Source organism: Sminthopsis crassicaudata, chromosome 4 (assembly GCF_048593235.1).
Source record: "Sminthopsis crassicaudata isolate SCR6 chromosome 4, ASM4859323v1, whole genome shotgun sequence".
In the NCBI taxonomy this organism is placed as follows: Eukaryota; Metazoa; Chordata; class Mammalia; order Dasyuromorphia; family Dasyuridae; genus Sminthopsis; species Sminthopsis crassicaudata.
In genome coordinates this window covers 393,031,943-393,049,970 of record NC_133620.1, presented here as the reverse complement: position 1 = coordinate 393,049,970, position 18,028 = coordinate 393,031,943, and the positions used below count along the sequence as shown (strand labels likewise).

Below are 18,028 nucleotides of genomic sequence, written 5' to 3'. Positions count from 1 at the left end.
ATAAAACAACAAAAATAAGAAGTATCATAATTAGTGGGATATTTTCTTATCTCTACATTGTTCACAGAGTTGACAAGAAAAGAGACAAGATAGAAAGGAAGATTCTTGATAGCCAAGAACGAGCCTTCTGGGATGTACACAGACCAGTAGTAAGTAAAGGCGTGAAACATTTTTCAAATCTATCATTTCAACCTTTGTCAGAGGAAGAGGCTATTTTGAAATGAGATGTGTGTGAGAGTACATGATTCTCATATAGACCGGAGAAATAATTAAAAAAACATGATCACTTCTTTCTATAAGTATGCCAATGGTCAGTAGCATGATATCTGATGTTTTATTAAAAATAAATATGATCTTCTGTTTAGCATGGCATTAATGATTTTGATTTTGCCTCATCAATCATACCCTTTTTTCTAATTTCAATATTTTTTTATTCTCTGGCTCTTTTTTCCACTGTTTATATCTATTTCTCTGTCTTTATGTCTGTGTATATATGTGTGTATTATATATATATATACATATATATATGTGTGTGTGTGTGTAGGTATGTATGTATCCATATATCATGTTTAATCTTTTAAAAATTAACTCAATTTTCTCTATATTTGATCAGTAAGTTCTTTATTGGAAAAAATTGTTCTAAAATGTTTGATATTACTTTATCATCTATATCTTTTAGCAAAATGCATTTTACCTGATTATTCTTTTTAATTAGATCTAGTTTTACTTTTCTTTTATCTAAGATAATGACTGCTACCCCTGCTTTTTTTTTTACTTAGGCTGAGGCCTAATACATTCTACTTCAGTACCTTATTTTGACTTTTTGTGTGACTCTTTTTCAAGTTCCAATGATCTCTTAATTAATAAACCAATGTCCTTTACTCATTCATCATCCTTCCTGATTTCTCTGTTGCAGTTGACATTGGGATCCAACTCCAATCCCTGAATAATTCCTCCTCTTTTAGTTTCCATGAATTTTTTTGTCTTTGTTTGCCTTCTACCTCTTTGACTATCTTTTCTCAATTGCTATTGCTTGATTTTCATCCTCCTCTGGTAAATATCAGCATCTTTAAAATTCTATTCTAGGCCCTCTTATTTTCTCTTTCTAGGTATTCCCTTACTTGGAAATCTCATCACAGGCATTCATCAATTCAATTACCATCTTTATACATATGATTTCCAAATTCATTCCCATTGTTTTTCCTGAGTGAAATCTTTTACCTGCTCTATCTGCTTGATATCTCTATCTGCTTGGCATCTCTACCTGGCCATTCTGGAAGCCTCTTAATCTTAATGTGCCTAAAGTGGACATTATATTTCCTACAAAAGTAATTTGTCTTTCAAACTTCCAGTTTTCTACTGATGGCACTACTCACCATTCTTTCCAGCTTCACAAACTTATTTCAGAAAGTTCATGTTATCTTTGACTCTTCCCACTTTTTTATTAGCTAGTTGCCAAGTTTTGTTCATTTTACCTCTCCCATATTAATTCCTCCACTTCTTCAACTTCTGCCTTGGTTCAAGTTCATGACTTTTCCAATAACTATTATAATAGCTTTATAATATGGTCTTTTCCTACTGACTTCAAGATTAATCTCTTCCCTTTGCATGCCATCCTCCAAAAAGCTGTCAAATTGTTATTCCTATAGTACAGATTTTACTATGTCATCCTCTTACTCCAAAATTGTCAATTGCTTCCAAAACTAATTTATATCCTCAATGTAGCATTTAAAGTCCTCCATAATCTTGCCCCTGTCCTGTCTTTTCAATTCTATTTCATATTAATCTTTAAATATTTCTGTGACCCAATTAGATTGACCTGTTCACTCTTAACATTCCATATTTCACATTCATGCCTTTGAACAAATAATTACTCAAGAATACAATGTACTTTCAAGTCCCCATCTCCTTCTAAAATCCCTAACTTAGTTCAAAACCAGCTTAGACTTTATCTTTTTTTACCACCTTAATTTCCTCCACTAACTATTAACACATTTTCCCTCTCAAAATTATACTTGGCACTTACTTAGTCATTCTTATGGCTTATACATCTATTCAAGCTCCTGGAAAAAGAAAAAGTTTTGGTTTTGGACTTCTTATCTTCCCTATCTAGCACTCTTCCCATATAGTAGACACCTAATAATGCATGTCAGTGCTTCTTATAATAACTTCATATTTTTTATTAAACTTCATATTCAACTCTTCACTTAAACTGAATCTTCCCCTAAATTCCATCACATCAATGAATGCTCATTCCAAACCTATCTGCTTGTAGTCTTTCATCTATAGACATTATTATAGTGTCTGGGCTAGCTCTCTGGAATTCTCAGGATCAATCAAAGACCTTGGTCTTTAGGAGAAGTGAAGGAGACATGTACGCTGCCATGAGACTTGTCAAAGATGGAACCTGGATTCTGGAGTTTGGAACCTGAAGTCCTCCCTCCAGAGCGTGCTGTAGCAGAAAGACTCTGACCCTTTCCCTCAGCTCTCCAACCCTATGATTACCTCCACATGCCACATTCAGCAGGCGCCAATCCTGAGGAGAGCCATCATATCACCATATTATCTAATTATCTAAGTATATATAAGTATATATTTATAGAACCATTATTTCACATTGAGAATATAATTAGCATTCAGTACTCTGCTGTCTTAGATGCAAGTACACCTTTTTGGAGTTCCAGCACTCTACACATTATGAGCAATAAAATCATTAAAAATAATAATAATGAGCAAATCTAGCTCATCTTATGACTATTGTTCAGTTTTTTTGTTTTGTTTTTTTGTTTTTGTTTTGTTTTGTTTTGTTTTGTTTTGGCCACATTAGACTATTTGTCATCTTGGTTTGGGGTTTTCTTCACTAAGTTACTAGAGTAGTTCGCCATTTCCTTCTTCATCTCACTTTATTGATGAGGAAACTGTGGGAAATAGGTATCAGTTACTTGCCCAGGATCACATAGCTAGTAAATATCTGAAGCTATATTTGAAATCACAAAGATAAATCTTTCTGGCTTCAGGCCCAACATTTTCTCAACAGTGACATTTAGCTGTTCTCATGTTATAATGCTACTTTTTTGGTCATTTATTTGCTTTACTAAAATTAATTGAAGTTATTTTGAGTCAGATAGTATATGAATAATCAATAAATCAATGGGGAAAGAATTACCTCATACTTTAAATTGTAGTCATGACCTTTTTATTTTTAAAGGACACCATCTGTCCTATCAGGTTTTATTTTATAAATTCTGCTCAATTTCTTTCTCATTTCCTCTTCTCCTCTTCCTCTCTTTTCATATATATTTTTTATTTTCTGTTCTGTCGCTTACCTCATATTTCCATCTTTCTTCTCTCACTCTTCTTCTAGAAATTAGGTGGCAGAGTGGACAGAGAGCTTGGTCTAGAGTTGGGAAAATCTGAGATCTTATCCTCCCTCAGATTCTTATTAGCTGTGTGACCCTGGGCAAATTACTTAATTTCTATCTGTCATAGTTTCCTCAACTGTGAAATGGGAATACTGTAAAATGTAAAATTCTCACAAACTATTGTTATAATCAAATGAGATATCTGTAATGCATTTAGTACAATTCTGGAACATATTAGGCACTTAATAAATGATTGTTTCCTTCATTCATTTCTTCTCCTAATCCCTATTTACTCATTTTCTCTCTACCTTTTCTTTCTCCATCTCCTACTTCTTTGCCTTCCTTTACTTTTCTCAATACTTCACTTATCATTTTCCTACCCCTACCAATTTTTCTTTTTTCCCCTCCTTTTCTCTCCTTTCTTTTACTCTACTACTCCCATTTGTAAATTGTATACTAAGGCTTCATAGTTATTTGTCCTTGGTCCAGAGCTAACTAGTCAAGGAACCCATAAGATCTGTAACAATTTAACTTGAGAAATAAAGGGGGGAAGAGAGAAAGGAAGGAAGGAAAGGAGGGAAGATCTTTTGGATTAAGCAGTGCTGTATTGTAAGAAAGCACTTATTCTGGTTGATTCCCAAATGTCTGAGCTAAAGAGGACAACGATAGAAAAACAAAACCTATTTTCTATAACAAGACAAAAATTTTATGTAAGTCTTGCTTAAATAATTATGGGATGATATACTTCTTAATATAATCAAAGTAAACAATAGATTTGAGAGGTGGGGAAAATATCAAGGATGATGGGAATTAGTACTTTAAGAGTGACCTCATAAATGTCCTTAAGGAGCAGACCAAAGCTGTACTCAACATGTCTCTTTTATATATTCAGGTTTCAATGTTTGTGAGCTACAGAGCTATTAAATTCTATGTTGAATTTGCTTCTATTTTTGAATTTTTATAATGTCTGAAGTGGAACTTATCTGGCTGGCTTCCCTTTAAAAAATTAGGTCTTCCTTTATTATGCAATGTGTAGCAAAAACTGCATTGTCACAAACAAAGTAAGCAGAGCTGGTTATTAAATTGTAACCATTGAGATATTTTGCTTATAATTCAATATGGTAAGATTTTTTTCTAAGACTATGCCTAATTTGTTCACTATAATTATTATACCAGTCCTTCTAGCTGAAAATATTATTATTGAGGACTTAAAAAACAGTACTTGGATTTACAAAAACCTGGCTTCAAATCCTGTCTCAGAAATAAATTCTGATCCTGGGCAATTCCAGTTACCTCTAGTCATCAGTTTCTTCATCACTAAAATGAGGAGTTTGGACTCAAAAATCTTTGACATCTCACCAAACTCTAAATCTATGATCCTAAGATCCTGTGATATTCTATATAATTCACATATATTGTGCTACCAATTAGAGATTCACTTAGGTTAATATTTTTCCTTTAAAATGTTAACAGCTCTTGGTCTCACAAGATCCTTCATTCCTTTTGCTCTTCAGGAGTGATGACATCATTCAGACCTTAGTATAAATTCCTTTACTTGTTAATTAGATTATTGATCCTCTCCAATGTCAGCCATGCTAAGAAAAAAAAAAGATATTTTTATTTGGGGTTGAGGAAAAGAAGATAATTCAGATCTTATCTATGTGAGTACTTCATCTAAAGTGCCAATCAAAATGTATCCATGCCTTCTCATCCTATGTAATGCATGTACATATTCTCAATAAATCTTACAAAGTGATCCACTCAATGTACTAGCAACTTCACAGAGATTTTCTAGTTATATGCAAAAAAATTATATTTGTTTTTAAAACCTTGAGTTTCATATTCTTTCCCTTACCCCTAAGCTCCAATCCCCTTGAAGAAGGCACATGTAAAGTTATGCAAAACATTTCCATAAGAGTCATGCTGTGAAAGAAAATATAGATCCTCACCCCAAAAAAATCCTCAAAAAAAAAAAAAGTTTAAAAAGTATCACAGCTGATCATTCCACAACATTGCTGTTACTTTATACATAGTACATTTTACTTTGCTTAAGTTCTGGATTATTTTTTTCCAGTTCTGAAGTACTTAACTGCAGTACTTTTCTGAGAACATCCAATCCCACAGAGCAATAATACTCCATCATAACCATGTGCCATAATTTATTCAGACATTCCTCAATTGATATGCATCCCCCTAGTTTCTAGTTCTTTACCCTAAGTAGAAAGATGTTATAAATATTTTGTACATATAGGTCCTTTTCCTTTAAAAACATTTGTTTTGGGAATCATGCCTAGTAGTGATATTGTTAGGACAAAGGATATGCATAATTTTATAGCCCTTTGACTATAATTCATATCTTTTGATAAATTATCAATTGAAGAATGGTTCTTTTTTAATAAATTTGACTCGGTTCCCTATACATTTGAGAAGTGCAACCTTCATCAGAGAAACTTGTTTCAAAAAATTTCCCCCAGTTATTGATTTGCTGTGATTAAGACCCTCTCACCAGTTTTCTGAGAGTCCTTCTGAGCTGGGCTGAACACTCTTTTCACCCCAGTGAGACTGAGTTTTCTTGAAGTTTTTTCAGTGTATCTTGAGCTAGAGAGTGGTTTCATTATGACTGTTCAGAGCCTTGGTTTCATGTGGTTTTCGAGAGATATTGGGAAAGCTCAAGCAGCTTCCTGGCTTTATCCGGCCATCTTGTCTCCATCCCCCAGAAGTTCATGGCCCCCAGTTTCTATTGCTAGCTATTTCCCCCCATTTATTGTGTTCTTTCTCTTCTTTCACCCTGTCCTTCCTCAAAAAGATTTTGCACCTGACTACTCCCTTTCCTGATATGCCCTTTCTTCTATCACCCTCTCCCTGCCTGAGATCCAATTCCCCTTCTATTTCATGTCAGGGTAAGATAGATTTCTATATCATATTAAATATAAATATATATACAAAATTCCACCTCTTCCTTCTCATTCCTCTCTTACCCCTTTATTTTATTTTAAAGATATTATTGCTTCATATTCAATTCTTCCCTGTCATTCCTTCTGTTACACTAATAAAAAAGTTGTAATAAATTATGAGTATGATCCTCACATATAGGAATAAATACAGAAAATTTTAGTAAGTCCCTTATGGTATCCCTTTCCTAATTACCCCCTTATGCTTCTTCTGAGTTCTACATGTGGAAATCAAAATTTTATTCAGTTCTGGTCTTTGCATCACAGATGCTTGAAAGTCTTTTATTTTATTGAATTTTCACATTTCTCTCTGAAGGATTATATTTAGTTTTTCTAAGTAGGTGATTCTGAGTTCCAATCCTAACTCCATTGCTTTCTGGAATATCATTCCAAACCCTCTGATCCTTTAATGAGAAGCTACTAAATCTTGTGTTATTCTAATGTGGCTTTACTATACTTGAATTGTTTCTTTCTGGTTGCTTGTGATAGTTTCTTTTTCACCTGGGATTTTCAGAATTTGGCTATACTATTCCTGGGAGTTTTCATTTTGGGATTTCTCCAGAATGTGATTGGTGGGTTATTTCAATCTATTTTTAAACTATCAACACATTTAGACCAATTTTCCCCCCCTGCGGCAATTGGGGTTAAGTGACTTGCTCAGGGTCATACAGCTAGGAAATGTTAAGTGTCTGAGGCTGAATTTGAACTCAGGTCCTCCTGACTTCAGGGCTGGCACTCTATCCACTGTGCCACTTAGCTGCTCCCAGATCAATAATTTTTAAATAATTTCTCCTGGATCTATTTTCCAATGAGATATTTTACTTTTTTTTTTCATTTTTGTGGACATTTACTCAATTCTAATTTTCAAGGGTTTTTTCCTCAGTGAGCTTTTCTATTTCCTTCCCATTTGGGAAATTTTGCTTTTTAAGGCATTCTTTTCCTCATATTAGCTTTTTTATTTTTCCTTTTGCATCACTCTCAATTCTCTTACCAATTTTTCCTCTATTTTCTTTCTCAATTTTCAACATTCTTTTAGAGCTTTTCTATGACTTGAGACCAATTCTTATTCTTCTTGGAGGTTTTGGATGGGTAAGCTTTGACTTTATTATCTTCTTCTGAGTGTGTATTTTTATCTTCCTTTTCATAGTAACTTTCTATTGTTGGAATCTTTTCCTGTTCTCTGTTGAGTGTTTTCTGCTCATTTTCCTACCCTATTACTTGGCTCTTTGTTAAAATAGCTCTCTATTTTTAGATGAATAGTACACTCTTCCAAACTGTTTTCAGAGATCCTTCTAGATATCTGAACATAAGCACTCTTTTTCTACCTTGGAACTGTAAGGATTGCTTTACTGTGGCTATAAGTTCTGGTGCAAGAGAATCCTTCCTCAGTGCTAGTAAAGAGACTTCCTGTGAACTGAAACAACTCTGGAAACTGCCTTTGCAACCATCACTCATGCTCACTCCTAGTTTCTCAAGGCCTCTCACCCTACTAACAGATCTTTCTTGCTGGCCTTCCAAATTATGTATGTTGTCTCTTGACTGAGATGTCAGGAAGCAGCCATATCACCACTGATCCAGAGACGCAAGGCACATTCTTTCTGATTTGCTGATTCTGGGACCCTGGGCTGGTCTGGGGCCAAGATTGCACTTTGGACTCCACCTTGGTGTCACATATCTTTCTTGCTGACCTTCTATGTTGTGTCCATATAGAAAATGTTCCACTCCATATTTTTGTGTGTTCTGATATTCTAAAATTTATTCAGAGTCATTAATTTTTAAAAATTTGGAATGATTTGGGGGAGAATCTGTAGAGTTTCCTGCCTTGATTTGGCCATTTTGGCTCTGCCTCCTCCAATGTTTTGTAATTTTAACATAGGTGAAAAAAATGGGGTAGTAAAAAAACATTGGACAGGAAGTCTTTTATTCTGGATTTTAGCTTAGCTTCTGGTGTGACTTTGAGAAAGTGACTTAAATCTTTTCAAGATTCAATTTCCTCATCAATAAAATAAGACAACTGGGATAGTGAATGTCCATAGTTTCTTTTGGTTCTTAAAGTCTATGAATTTTCATTTGTATATAAAAAAATTATAATGTCCTTGAAACTCCATAGAAGAAAGATGCCCATCATTTTTATTTTCTAGAGGAAAATAAGCAGTACTCAGAATATTCTGTATGTTTTTAAGCAAGGGACTCCATTCATTTGACTGTTTCCCATTTGCCTTTTCTTATCTGCTGTTCTCTGGGCTTCCATATATTGACAGAAGGTTAATTCAGAGGTTTAGAAACAATTTTATGTGTTCAGGAAATGCCAACACTCTTCAAATTGTCATTTTCTCATACACAGGAGGTGCTCTATTCCTGACTTGATTTTTTTTTTTTTGGTACTTTTATTTCTTCACAAATGTTAATGTACAAAGGTGATACTGTTAGTGACTTTGGAGTCAGAATGCTACTTAAAAAGCTTTTTTGTTGTTGTTGCCTTTCTTGTCTGTTTCTTTTTATCTTTTAAAAAACTGGTCCCTAATACAGGCATAGGGTGGCTAAAACTCTCCCTCAAGGAGTTCCAATGTAGTGAATAAAACTGAAATATATCCTTAGCAGGATTCAATAAATAGAGGTATGGTAAGGGGAGAGAATTATGATGAAATTCTAAGTACTGAGATGGCATATGTATCATTGCAGCTGTTCTAATCAGCACTCTATAAAATATAGTTGTGGGTTGAAGAGAGGTTTTCTATCCATTGTTAACATGTTAGAAATTAGTCTTAAGAATGAAGTTTAACAGATGTTCATGAGATTGAATCTCTGTTTTATACCCAGTTTTTTATCAAGTGATCAAAATGTCTGTTTCTGCCCACGTACAGTGGGAATGGGCTTTTGTCAAAGAATCATGGACAATAGTTCTGAATACATAGACTCTAGATTTACCTCTGCAACCATAACTGTGACCCTGAATAAGTCCCTTAACCATTTTCTGCCTTTGTAACAAATCTAAATCAATATCACCATTGTAACTGTTCTAGAAATAAAAAGACTTACTTACAAAATGAGGGTTGGATTAGCTGATCTCTAAGGTTTCTTCTAGTTCCAGGTAATATGCTCCTATTATTGAATGGCATGTTTGAGCCTTGAGTTGTTGTTGCTGTTGTTGTTTTTGATCTGTAAAATGAAGGATGCAAGTATATGTGTGTTTATGTATGCATCTATATATGTATATGTACATTTATTTGTATATATATATATATATACATATAAAATTATTTATGTACATATATGGATTTTTAGATTTGGTATTGTCATTAAAAGAAGGCTACAAATCAGAAATTCTGGGCTCAAAATTGACAAAATTATGTAAGATATCAATTGAAACCAAAGAAATAGAATATTTCCCTAACTTCTACCTGAGTGAAATCTAGATTTATTTATTAGGCTATGGAAAGTACAAAAAGCACATACACAAGTAACTTATAAAATGGATTCCATCCCTTATAAATAAGGAAAACCTTAATAAGGAAACTAGAAATAATTGCTATAAAGTGAGAGAAAAAAGTGATAGTATTATCATCTTTTTAAAAAATAAAGTAAAAATATGTTATTAATTTGTATATATTTTCTCATAAGATCTTAGGGGTTTTTTTGAGCTAAAAGGAAGAATTGGATTAATAATGAAGAAAATAGTTGCGGACTATCTCTGCTAGTACAGAATACTTCATTCAGTGCTTTGTTCTGTCTCATCTTTGCTGATATTTATACCTTTATTTTTTTCTCTTTTAGTATCATAGCTAGTATTTATGAAATTATGTCAAGTAATAGTGAAATGAGGGGCATATTTTTGCTTTGTTTGAACAGGTAAAGCTTTAAGTCTTTCTCCACTGTATACAACACAAAACTTTTGATTGAAATATTGTTCTTTGTCCTTTATTCTCAAAGAGGACCATGACATCAAGTTGGTGATTCTATCACATGAAAGTGAATTGGATTTAAATGAGAGCAGCTCTTTCCTCCATTGTCATATGAGTTCAGTGGCAAGATGTGTATTAGGATGTGCTTTTGATAATAATTAAAGCAGTTCTCATGCATGCCTATGCTTTTTAAGGCTTTTTTAAAACATAAATTCTAGATTTTGTTAAACAATTTCCCTCTCATCTATTGAAGTAATCTTGTTTTTTGTTAGCTTCATATATTTATATAATTATATAAGATAATAATTTTCCTATTGTTTTTAACTATCTCTGAATGAAAGTACTATGGCTAGCTAAAAGGATTATAGCACATTGGGGATAAAAGAGATTCTGGGAGTGGGAGTTTTGTAGCAAATTGGTACCCACATACTCTAATATCAAAGATCCTTCCCTGCCATGCACAGGAGGTTGCCATGGAGTTAAGTACCAAAAAAATTGCCTAAAAGTACCATAAACATAGGAATCACAGAGTTGTATGAGAAGTGAGTGATGGCAACTGAAGCAGAAGATCTAGGGCATAGACCTAACCTCCAAAAAGTAAAAGTGACTCTGTTGGTCTTTTGTTTTATAATTCTGTGAGAATTCTGTAAGAATTACCTTGAATAGTTTTTTTTTTCAATTAATCTCTTAGAATTGCTGAAATTTCTGTTTTATTTTAAAGATTAATACCTCTATTATTTGTTATGGTGAATTGAAAAGTATTACTAATAGAAACTTCTACTACACCAGATAGTAGAGATCCTCAGGATTCCCTAAATTATTTCCCTCTTATTCTTTTGTAGTTTGCAGATTGTCTTCTGTGATGGAAAAGACAGAATTTTGCATTCCCAGTGTCATTTTGTAAGATTGTAATCTTTCCCAAGAAGTGGACTTATCATTACATTATTTTCCTTCACAATATAGCTTTGAAATATTCTCTTTTTATTACTCTATCATAAAGAGGAGATAAGCCAAGGTAAGATTTTCCCTTCTTACCTATCTAACTGATGGCATCTATTCTGAGCACAGCAGACAAAAATTACTTGATAGATTATAAAGTCAAAAATAGTGGAAGAGAGAGAACGAGAGAACTTTAAAGATGCAGGCAGGCAACCAAAAAGGCCATCATGGAGTAGAGGATATAGCAGGCTTCCTGTTAGGCAAACGAGGTATATTTAAAAAAAAAAAGGTCCTTCAATGACAACTTCATATTAGAATTTCACATGCCCAAAGAAATCCAGATTTAAAAATCTATATGCCAGATAAATAGGAAACGATTAACAGAAAGAAGACAAAAAATATTTCCTTTAGAATCTGGGATTTTAGCTAGAGATAAATGATATGAGAAAGAAGAGAGTTCCAGACAGTCAGTGGAAATATCCAGAATCCAACCTTAGAGCATCTTGTTCAGTGGTTATGTACTCTACTTCTAATCTTTTTTTAAATATAAATTTGGGAAAAAATATCTTGTATAAGCTCCCATAATATTCCTACATTTGCTTCTTTAAATTTGCATCCTACTGTTTGTCACTGGACCTTCTTTTTCCTGCATGGCAGATATATATACACTATTCTAATTCTGGCTAATCACTTTGTCTACCTTCATGGGAAGGAGGACAATATCATTCCATAATTTTTTTCCACCAGCTTTCTGGCCTGAAGGAGAGGGAGAGGAACTTCCAATTCCATCAATATTTCCACTTAGGCTTATTAGATTGCTTATACCAATGCTTCTGTTGCTCAAAAATAAATAAATAAACAAACAAACAAACAAACAAATAAATAGATAAATAGATAAATAAAGGAAATAGCCTTTTCAAAACATAATTTCATGAACAGTTCCAGCTAAAAGCAGGGTTTTATTTAGATGACTTCTCAGAATTACTTCTGTTTCTATAAAGGGAAGACTCATTTATGAATATTTCCATACTTTTGGTAAAACTACATTATATTCACATCAATAGATTCACATCAATTGGTGAACCTATAAATTAGATCTCAAGGTACTAGTAGAATGCTTTATTGGCTTGTCTAGCTGTTAAGAAAAAAATCATTATGATTTTGAAACATTCTAGCTTATTTGGAGAAGTAGGAAATGTGTCATGTTCCTAATGGATGCAATAGTACAACTATGTTGTAGATCATAATAACCTTAGTGAAAGCTAGAATGGATTTGATAAGTAGAAACAACTTCAATCTACAAGTCAATGAAACAGTGTGAAAATGACATTTTATGGCTCAGTCAACACATGAATCCCAAATTTCAAAGCAATCATTAATCACAAATTAAGAAATAACATTTATATGTGTTTCTTATTATTTTCTAGTAAGAAAAATTAATAACTGAGAATGTCTATGTAAGAATAGCCCTTGAATCTTGCTGATGAAAAGTATGAAATATGCAAATAAGTTGGAGAGTCTATTGCCCAGTACTAATATAACAAATAAAAGATTAGTATTAAAATTTCCTTAGTATATCACTTTAAATGTATATGATGCTTTAATGAGATTATTCCAAAGTGTGTCTAACATAAATATTGTAGAATATTTAAAAGTACAGATGACAGTGAATGCAAACATGATCAGTCTGAGTAAAAATGGATGTAAATTTGAATCCTACCTTTGACAAATTTTAATGATGTAATTATGACTAAGCTCATCAATAATAGTCAATAAAAATTAATTAAGCATCTACCACGTGCTATACAGCTCTAAATACTGGGATACAAAGAAATATAAAATATGATCCTGCTCTCAAGGAGCTCTCAGTCTAATGGGAAGATATCTCACAAACAACTATGTCCAACCAATTATGTACAGGATAGATAAGAAATAATAAATAGAAGTAAGGCACTATAGAGCATAAAGACTTCTAGGGATTTGAGATGGATTTTGTAGGAAGCCAAGGAAGCCAGGGGGCAAATATGAAGAGGGAAACCTTCTTGAAACCTCAGCAATCTTAAACTCTAATTTACCGATTATAATTTGTATTGATGGACCAAATTCTCATATTGACAAAAATCACACCATTAAGGCAGTTTATTCTTATTATAAGGAAAAGGGCTGGCCCTGATTTCATTGGTATAGGTTACTCCCAGTGAGCAATTTCCTTTATCAATATAGGTAGGTACATCTTTGCAATTTACAGTGTTAAAAGAACTTCCTAAAACACTGAGATTAAATGATTTGCCTAAAGTCCCATAGCCAATATATATCCAATGTGGGATTTGGACCTAAGATTTCGTGATTGCCAGAACCACTCTCTTTCCACTATGTCATGCTGCTTCTCATTCGCATTTATCCCCTTTCCATATATACTTTGATCTTATTACACTGGTCTGTTGGAGGTTATTTATTTTAATCTCCTCATTTTTTAGGTGATAGACCTGAGACTTAGTGAGATTGTGACTTCAGTGCAAGGCTAAGTGACAATGGATATACAATAAATGCTTGGTTAAGTGACAATAGGTACACAATAAGTGATGAAAATTGGGTAAAGTGTGTTTGAATAATAAAATTAAAATGAGAGGTACTCAAAAAAAAAAACCAACAACAAACAAACAAACAAAACCAATACTATTGAAATTTGTAGTTAAAGTTCCTTTATTTATTTTCTCAAGGTGCTAATGTCTAGAAGGATCTTGCAGAAAATTTCAGGAAATGTGATATTGCATATTCAATATAAGTATTAAGTAAAGAGATTAAATGCTAACTGTTTTACCCATTCTTGTCTACTCATGTTTCTTACCCTTCTTACCAAAATTTCCATTCCTCTTATTTCTATCTAAGAAGAAATAACCAAGGTTAGAACATTCCATTATCATCAGTCTGACTGTTTAGTAGAATAGTAAATACCAATATTATAAAATACAAATATTTCTATCTATGCTAAAGTTTTTTAATTTATTATGCTGGGTGATGCATTGATTTTTAAAAACAACTTTAACCTTTTTTACATGTGATTATTTTTAGTTCATTTTGATATGATCAGGATGCTTTAAACCACATATGAAAAAGATCCCAAGGATTTATTTTGTTTTCTAAAACCCACATCTTTATATTTCCATTAAGATACAAGTTCAGATTAACCTCAAATTGTCCAGATTTATGATGCAATTTAAATAAAAGAATTTTCTATTATCTAATAATAATAATATTCCTTTATTCATTTTAGTTTCATAAATATAATTTACAAATTATTTACCTTGGTTATGAAAAGGCAGAAAGGGAGTTATCCAAACAAAGTCATCTGCTGAACATTCATTTTAATTTTATTTATATTGCACAATTCTGCTAATAAAAACTTCCATAATTCAACAACAGGGAACACTTAATCCTTAAAAAGCCTTTATTAATTTTCATAAAGATCTATTCCTTTACAATTTTATTTCTTTTCTGGTATGGAGGTTTATATTATCACAAGGAGTGTATGTGTATATATATATATATATATATATATAAAATCTTTAAACACAAGGCCTAAGTTATAAGAGGTTGCAAACTTTAAAGATACAATATAACATAACTGTGCAACAAAAACAAATAAGAAATTTAACTAACTGATAATCATAATAATTACTTACCTTTAGTCCCCAGATATTTCTACCTATGGAAAAATAAGTAAGCTTAGAACAGGCAATCATTGAACCAGTTAGCCAATGTACTATTAAAACCAATGCAATGAGAGCACTAGGCCAAGATGAGGTGAGTTCAAATCCAGTCTCAGATTCTTAGTTGGGTGACCCTAAGCAAATGATTTAACATATTATTTACATTTGGGTAAATAATATGTTAAATCATTTGCTGGAGAGGAAATGACAAATCATTCCAGTATCTTTGCCAAGAAATCCCAAAAGGAGCCATAAAGAGTCTAATACAACCAAATAACATCGATACTCTGAATACTTGAAAAGACAAAGAAGTTTTCAAATCAGATCTGAATAGAAACTTTACTAAATTATAAGCTAAGATACTTATGAAGTCAATTCAATTTCACCAGGCGTCTCCAATTTATGGAAGGACTGAGTTATAGTCATTAGCATTAAATTAACATATACTTATAAAGAGCTAGCTACAAACTGATTTCTTTTTTACTTTATAAGAAAGAAGGTCAAAGATCCCCATCTTTAATTTATTTTTATTCTGTGGGCACTTCAGTACTGGGATACAATGGGTGCTCACTAACTACTAAGTTAATAATGAATGAATGAATAATGTTTTGGTTGAAGAAACAGGAAGGCAATCACAGAGTAAGTTCTTTTTCCAATAACATGTTCAGTATATACTGCAGAATTCCTGTCACTTGTTAGGATTCTTACAAGGTGCTAAGTCAGTTATTTAATTTAGCATGGTACTTAACAGTTCTCTAGTTCAGAGTTCATACCTTTCACACCTTTAAGAATTCATACCTTTAAAAGAGCATATAAAAGGAAAAGCCCACGGAAGCTACAGGAAATTCAGAGTCAAGATTCATTCCAACTTCCACTTTTGTGCTAGAAGGAGACATCTGGACAAGAGCTCTCAGGAACCAAGGAGAGAGATAGGCCTCTAAGAAAGCTAACCAGGCCCAAGGAAGGAGACAAGACTTAAAGGAAAAAATAAAGGATCTGGATTTTTAACTCCTGGCTGCATTTGAGGTGATTATTGAAACTTAACTGAAGCCAAGGTTGCCTCCAGAAGCTCCCCAAGAAATCTGCTCCCAGAGAATGATTACAATTTAGAGAAAGAGAACATTATATTCACTGACCTCCAGGGATTTATTATTGTTTTTAAATAGTTATGGGTAAGAAAATTTCTATCATTTTTTGTTTTTCTTTTTTTTCTTAATAATAGCTTTTTATTTTGAAAATAAATGCAAAAATACTTTTCAACATTCACCCTTGCAAAACTTTATGTTCCAAATGTGTTGCCCTCCTTTCCTCCTATATCCTTCCACTAGACAGAAAATAACTCAATATAGGTTAAACATGCAATTCTTCTAAACATATTTCCACATTTATCATTCTGCATAAGAAAAATCAGATCAAAAAGGAAAAAAAAAATAAGAAAGGAAAAAAAGACAAGCAAACCACAACAAAAAGGTGAAAATACTATGTTGTGATCCATATTCAGTCCCCATAGTTTTCATCAGCATCCAGATGGCTCTCTCCATCACAAGTCTATTGGAATTGGGATGAACCACTTTACTATTGAAAACAGCTATATCCATTAGAGTTTATCTTCACATTATCTTGTTGTACAGTCTGTACAGCGATCTCTTGGTTCTACTCACTTCATTTAGCATCAGTTTATATAAATTTCTCCAGGCTTTTCTGAAATCATCATATTAATCATATCTTATAGAAAAATAATATTCCATTGTGTTCATATATCACAACTTACTCAGCTATTTCCCAATTGATTGGCATCTGCTCAGTTTCCAGTTTCTTGCCATTACAAAAAGGGCTGCCACAAACATTTTTGCACATAAATGTGAGTTTTTTGTGATCTCTTTTGGAATGCAGGTCCAGAAGAGGATTGCTGGATCAAAGGTACCCAATTTGATAGCCCTTTGGGCATAGTTCTAAATTGCTATTCAGAATGGTTGGATCAGTTCACAACTCTACGAACAATGTATTAGTGTCACAGTTCTTCCACATCCCCTCCAACATTTATCATTATCTTTTCCTGTCATTTTATTCAATCTGAGAGGTATGTAGTGGTGCCTTAGAGTTGTCTTAATTTCTATTTCTCTAATCAATAGTGATTTAGAGCAGAACATTTATATATATGTACTATATGTGTACATATATATACATATCTCTGTGTGTATGAATATAAACATATTTAAGCCTAGTTATTTTTGAGAAGAGGTTTTAAAGCTATAAGATTTTTCTTGTCATGTGACTGTATGTCCACAAAAACACACATGCACACAGATATATAAACATTACATTGAAATCAACTATAGGCGGGCAACCTAAGTATAACTTCTGAATGAGCACTAGAGTCTCTTGTTGAGCACTTTCAAATCACCTTTATTTCTATGTCATCAACTCTCTTTGTTTGCACTAGATTCCATTTATTTCCAGCTATGTCTCTTTAATTCATTCTATTTTCTAGTACTATCATTAGGGGATTTGTACATGTTAGGATAACTGGATCTTTTCTCCAGAACTGCCATGCAGTAAGAAGGGAGAGGGGTTGGTACCAAGTTTAAAGTAGATTCCAAGCAAGAGAATGAGAGGAAGAATGGATTTTATGAGGGGAGCAAGAGGAACAATATAAGAATTAGGGACAATACAGTAATCAAGTTTGACTAGAATATTGAATATATGAAGTAGAAATGGTATGAGAAGTCTTAAAAAGTAGTTTGGGATTAGATTTTGTAGAGACTTCCATCCTGTGCAAGGCATGTGTTTATATACCTTATTCAGTAACCATTTGGAAATTACTGAAAGTTTTTTTTTTTTTTTTGAATTGGAAGAGTTAGACAAATAGAGCAGGTCATTAAGCAACTAATTAGAGTGAAGTATAAATTAGAAAAAATACAGACTGATAGCAGGAAGACCAAGAAAAAGGAAAAAGAAAAGAAAAGAAAAAAAGAAAAATATATTATGAATAATAACCTAGATGAGAAAATATAAAAGTGTGATCTACAATACTTGGTGGGAGCAAATTAATGGAAATGATTGAGAGATATTTTGCAGAAACAGTAATAATAGGATTTGGAAATGATTAGGTATAGAAAATACATGAATCAAAAGATTCAGACTCTGATTCTTATTTTAACCTT

At 32.7% G+C, this 18,028-nt stretch overlaps 1 protein-coding gene across 3 annotated transcripts in view; it reads left to right on the top strand.

The window, feature by feature from the left end:
- Positions 1-18,028, top strand: part of RGS7 (regulator of G protein signaling 7) — a 636,920-nt gene that overhangs the window by 540,878 nt on the left and 78,014 nt on the right. For all 3 annotated transcript variants that reach the window (XM_074262504.1, XM_074262502.1, XM_074262503.1), the window contains exon 9: positions 68-149. In XM_074262504.1, coding sequence (XP_074118605.1) covers positions 68-149 — 82 coding nt within the window. The remainder of the gene's footprint in view (positions 1-67; positions 150-18,028) is intronic.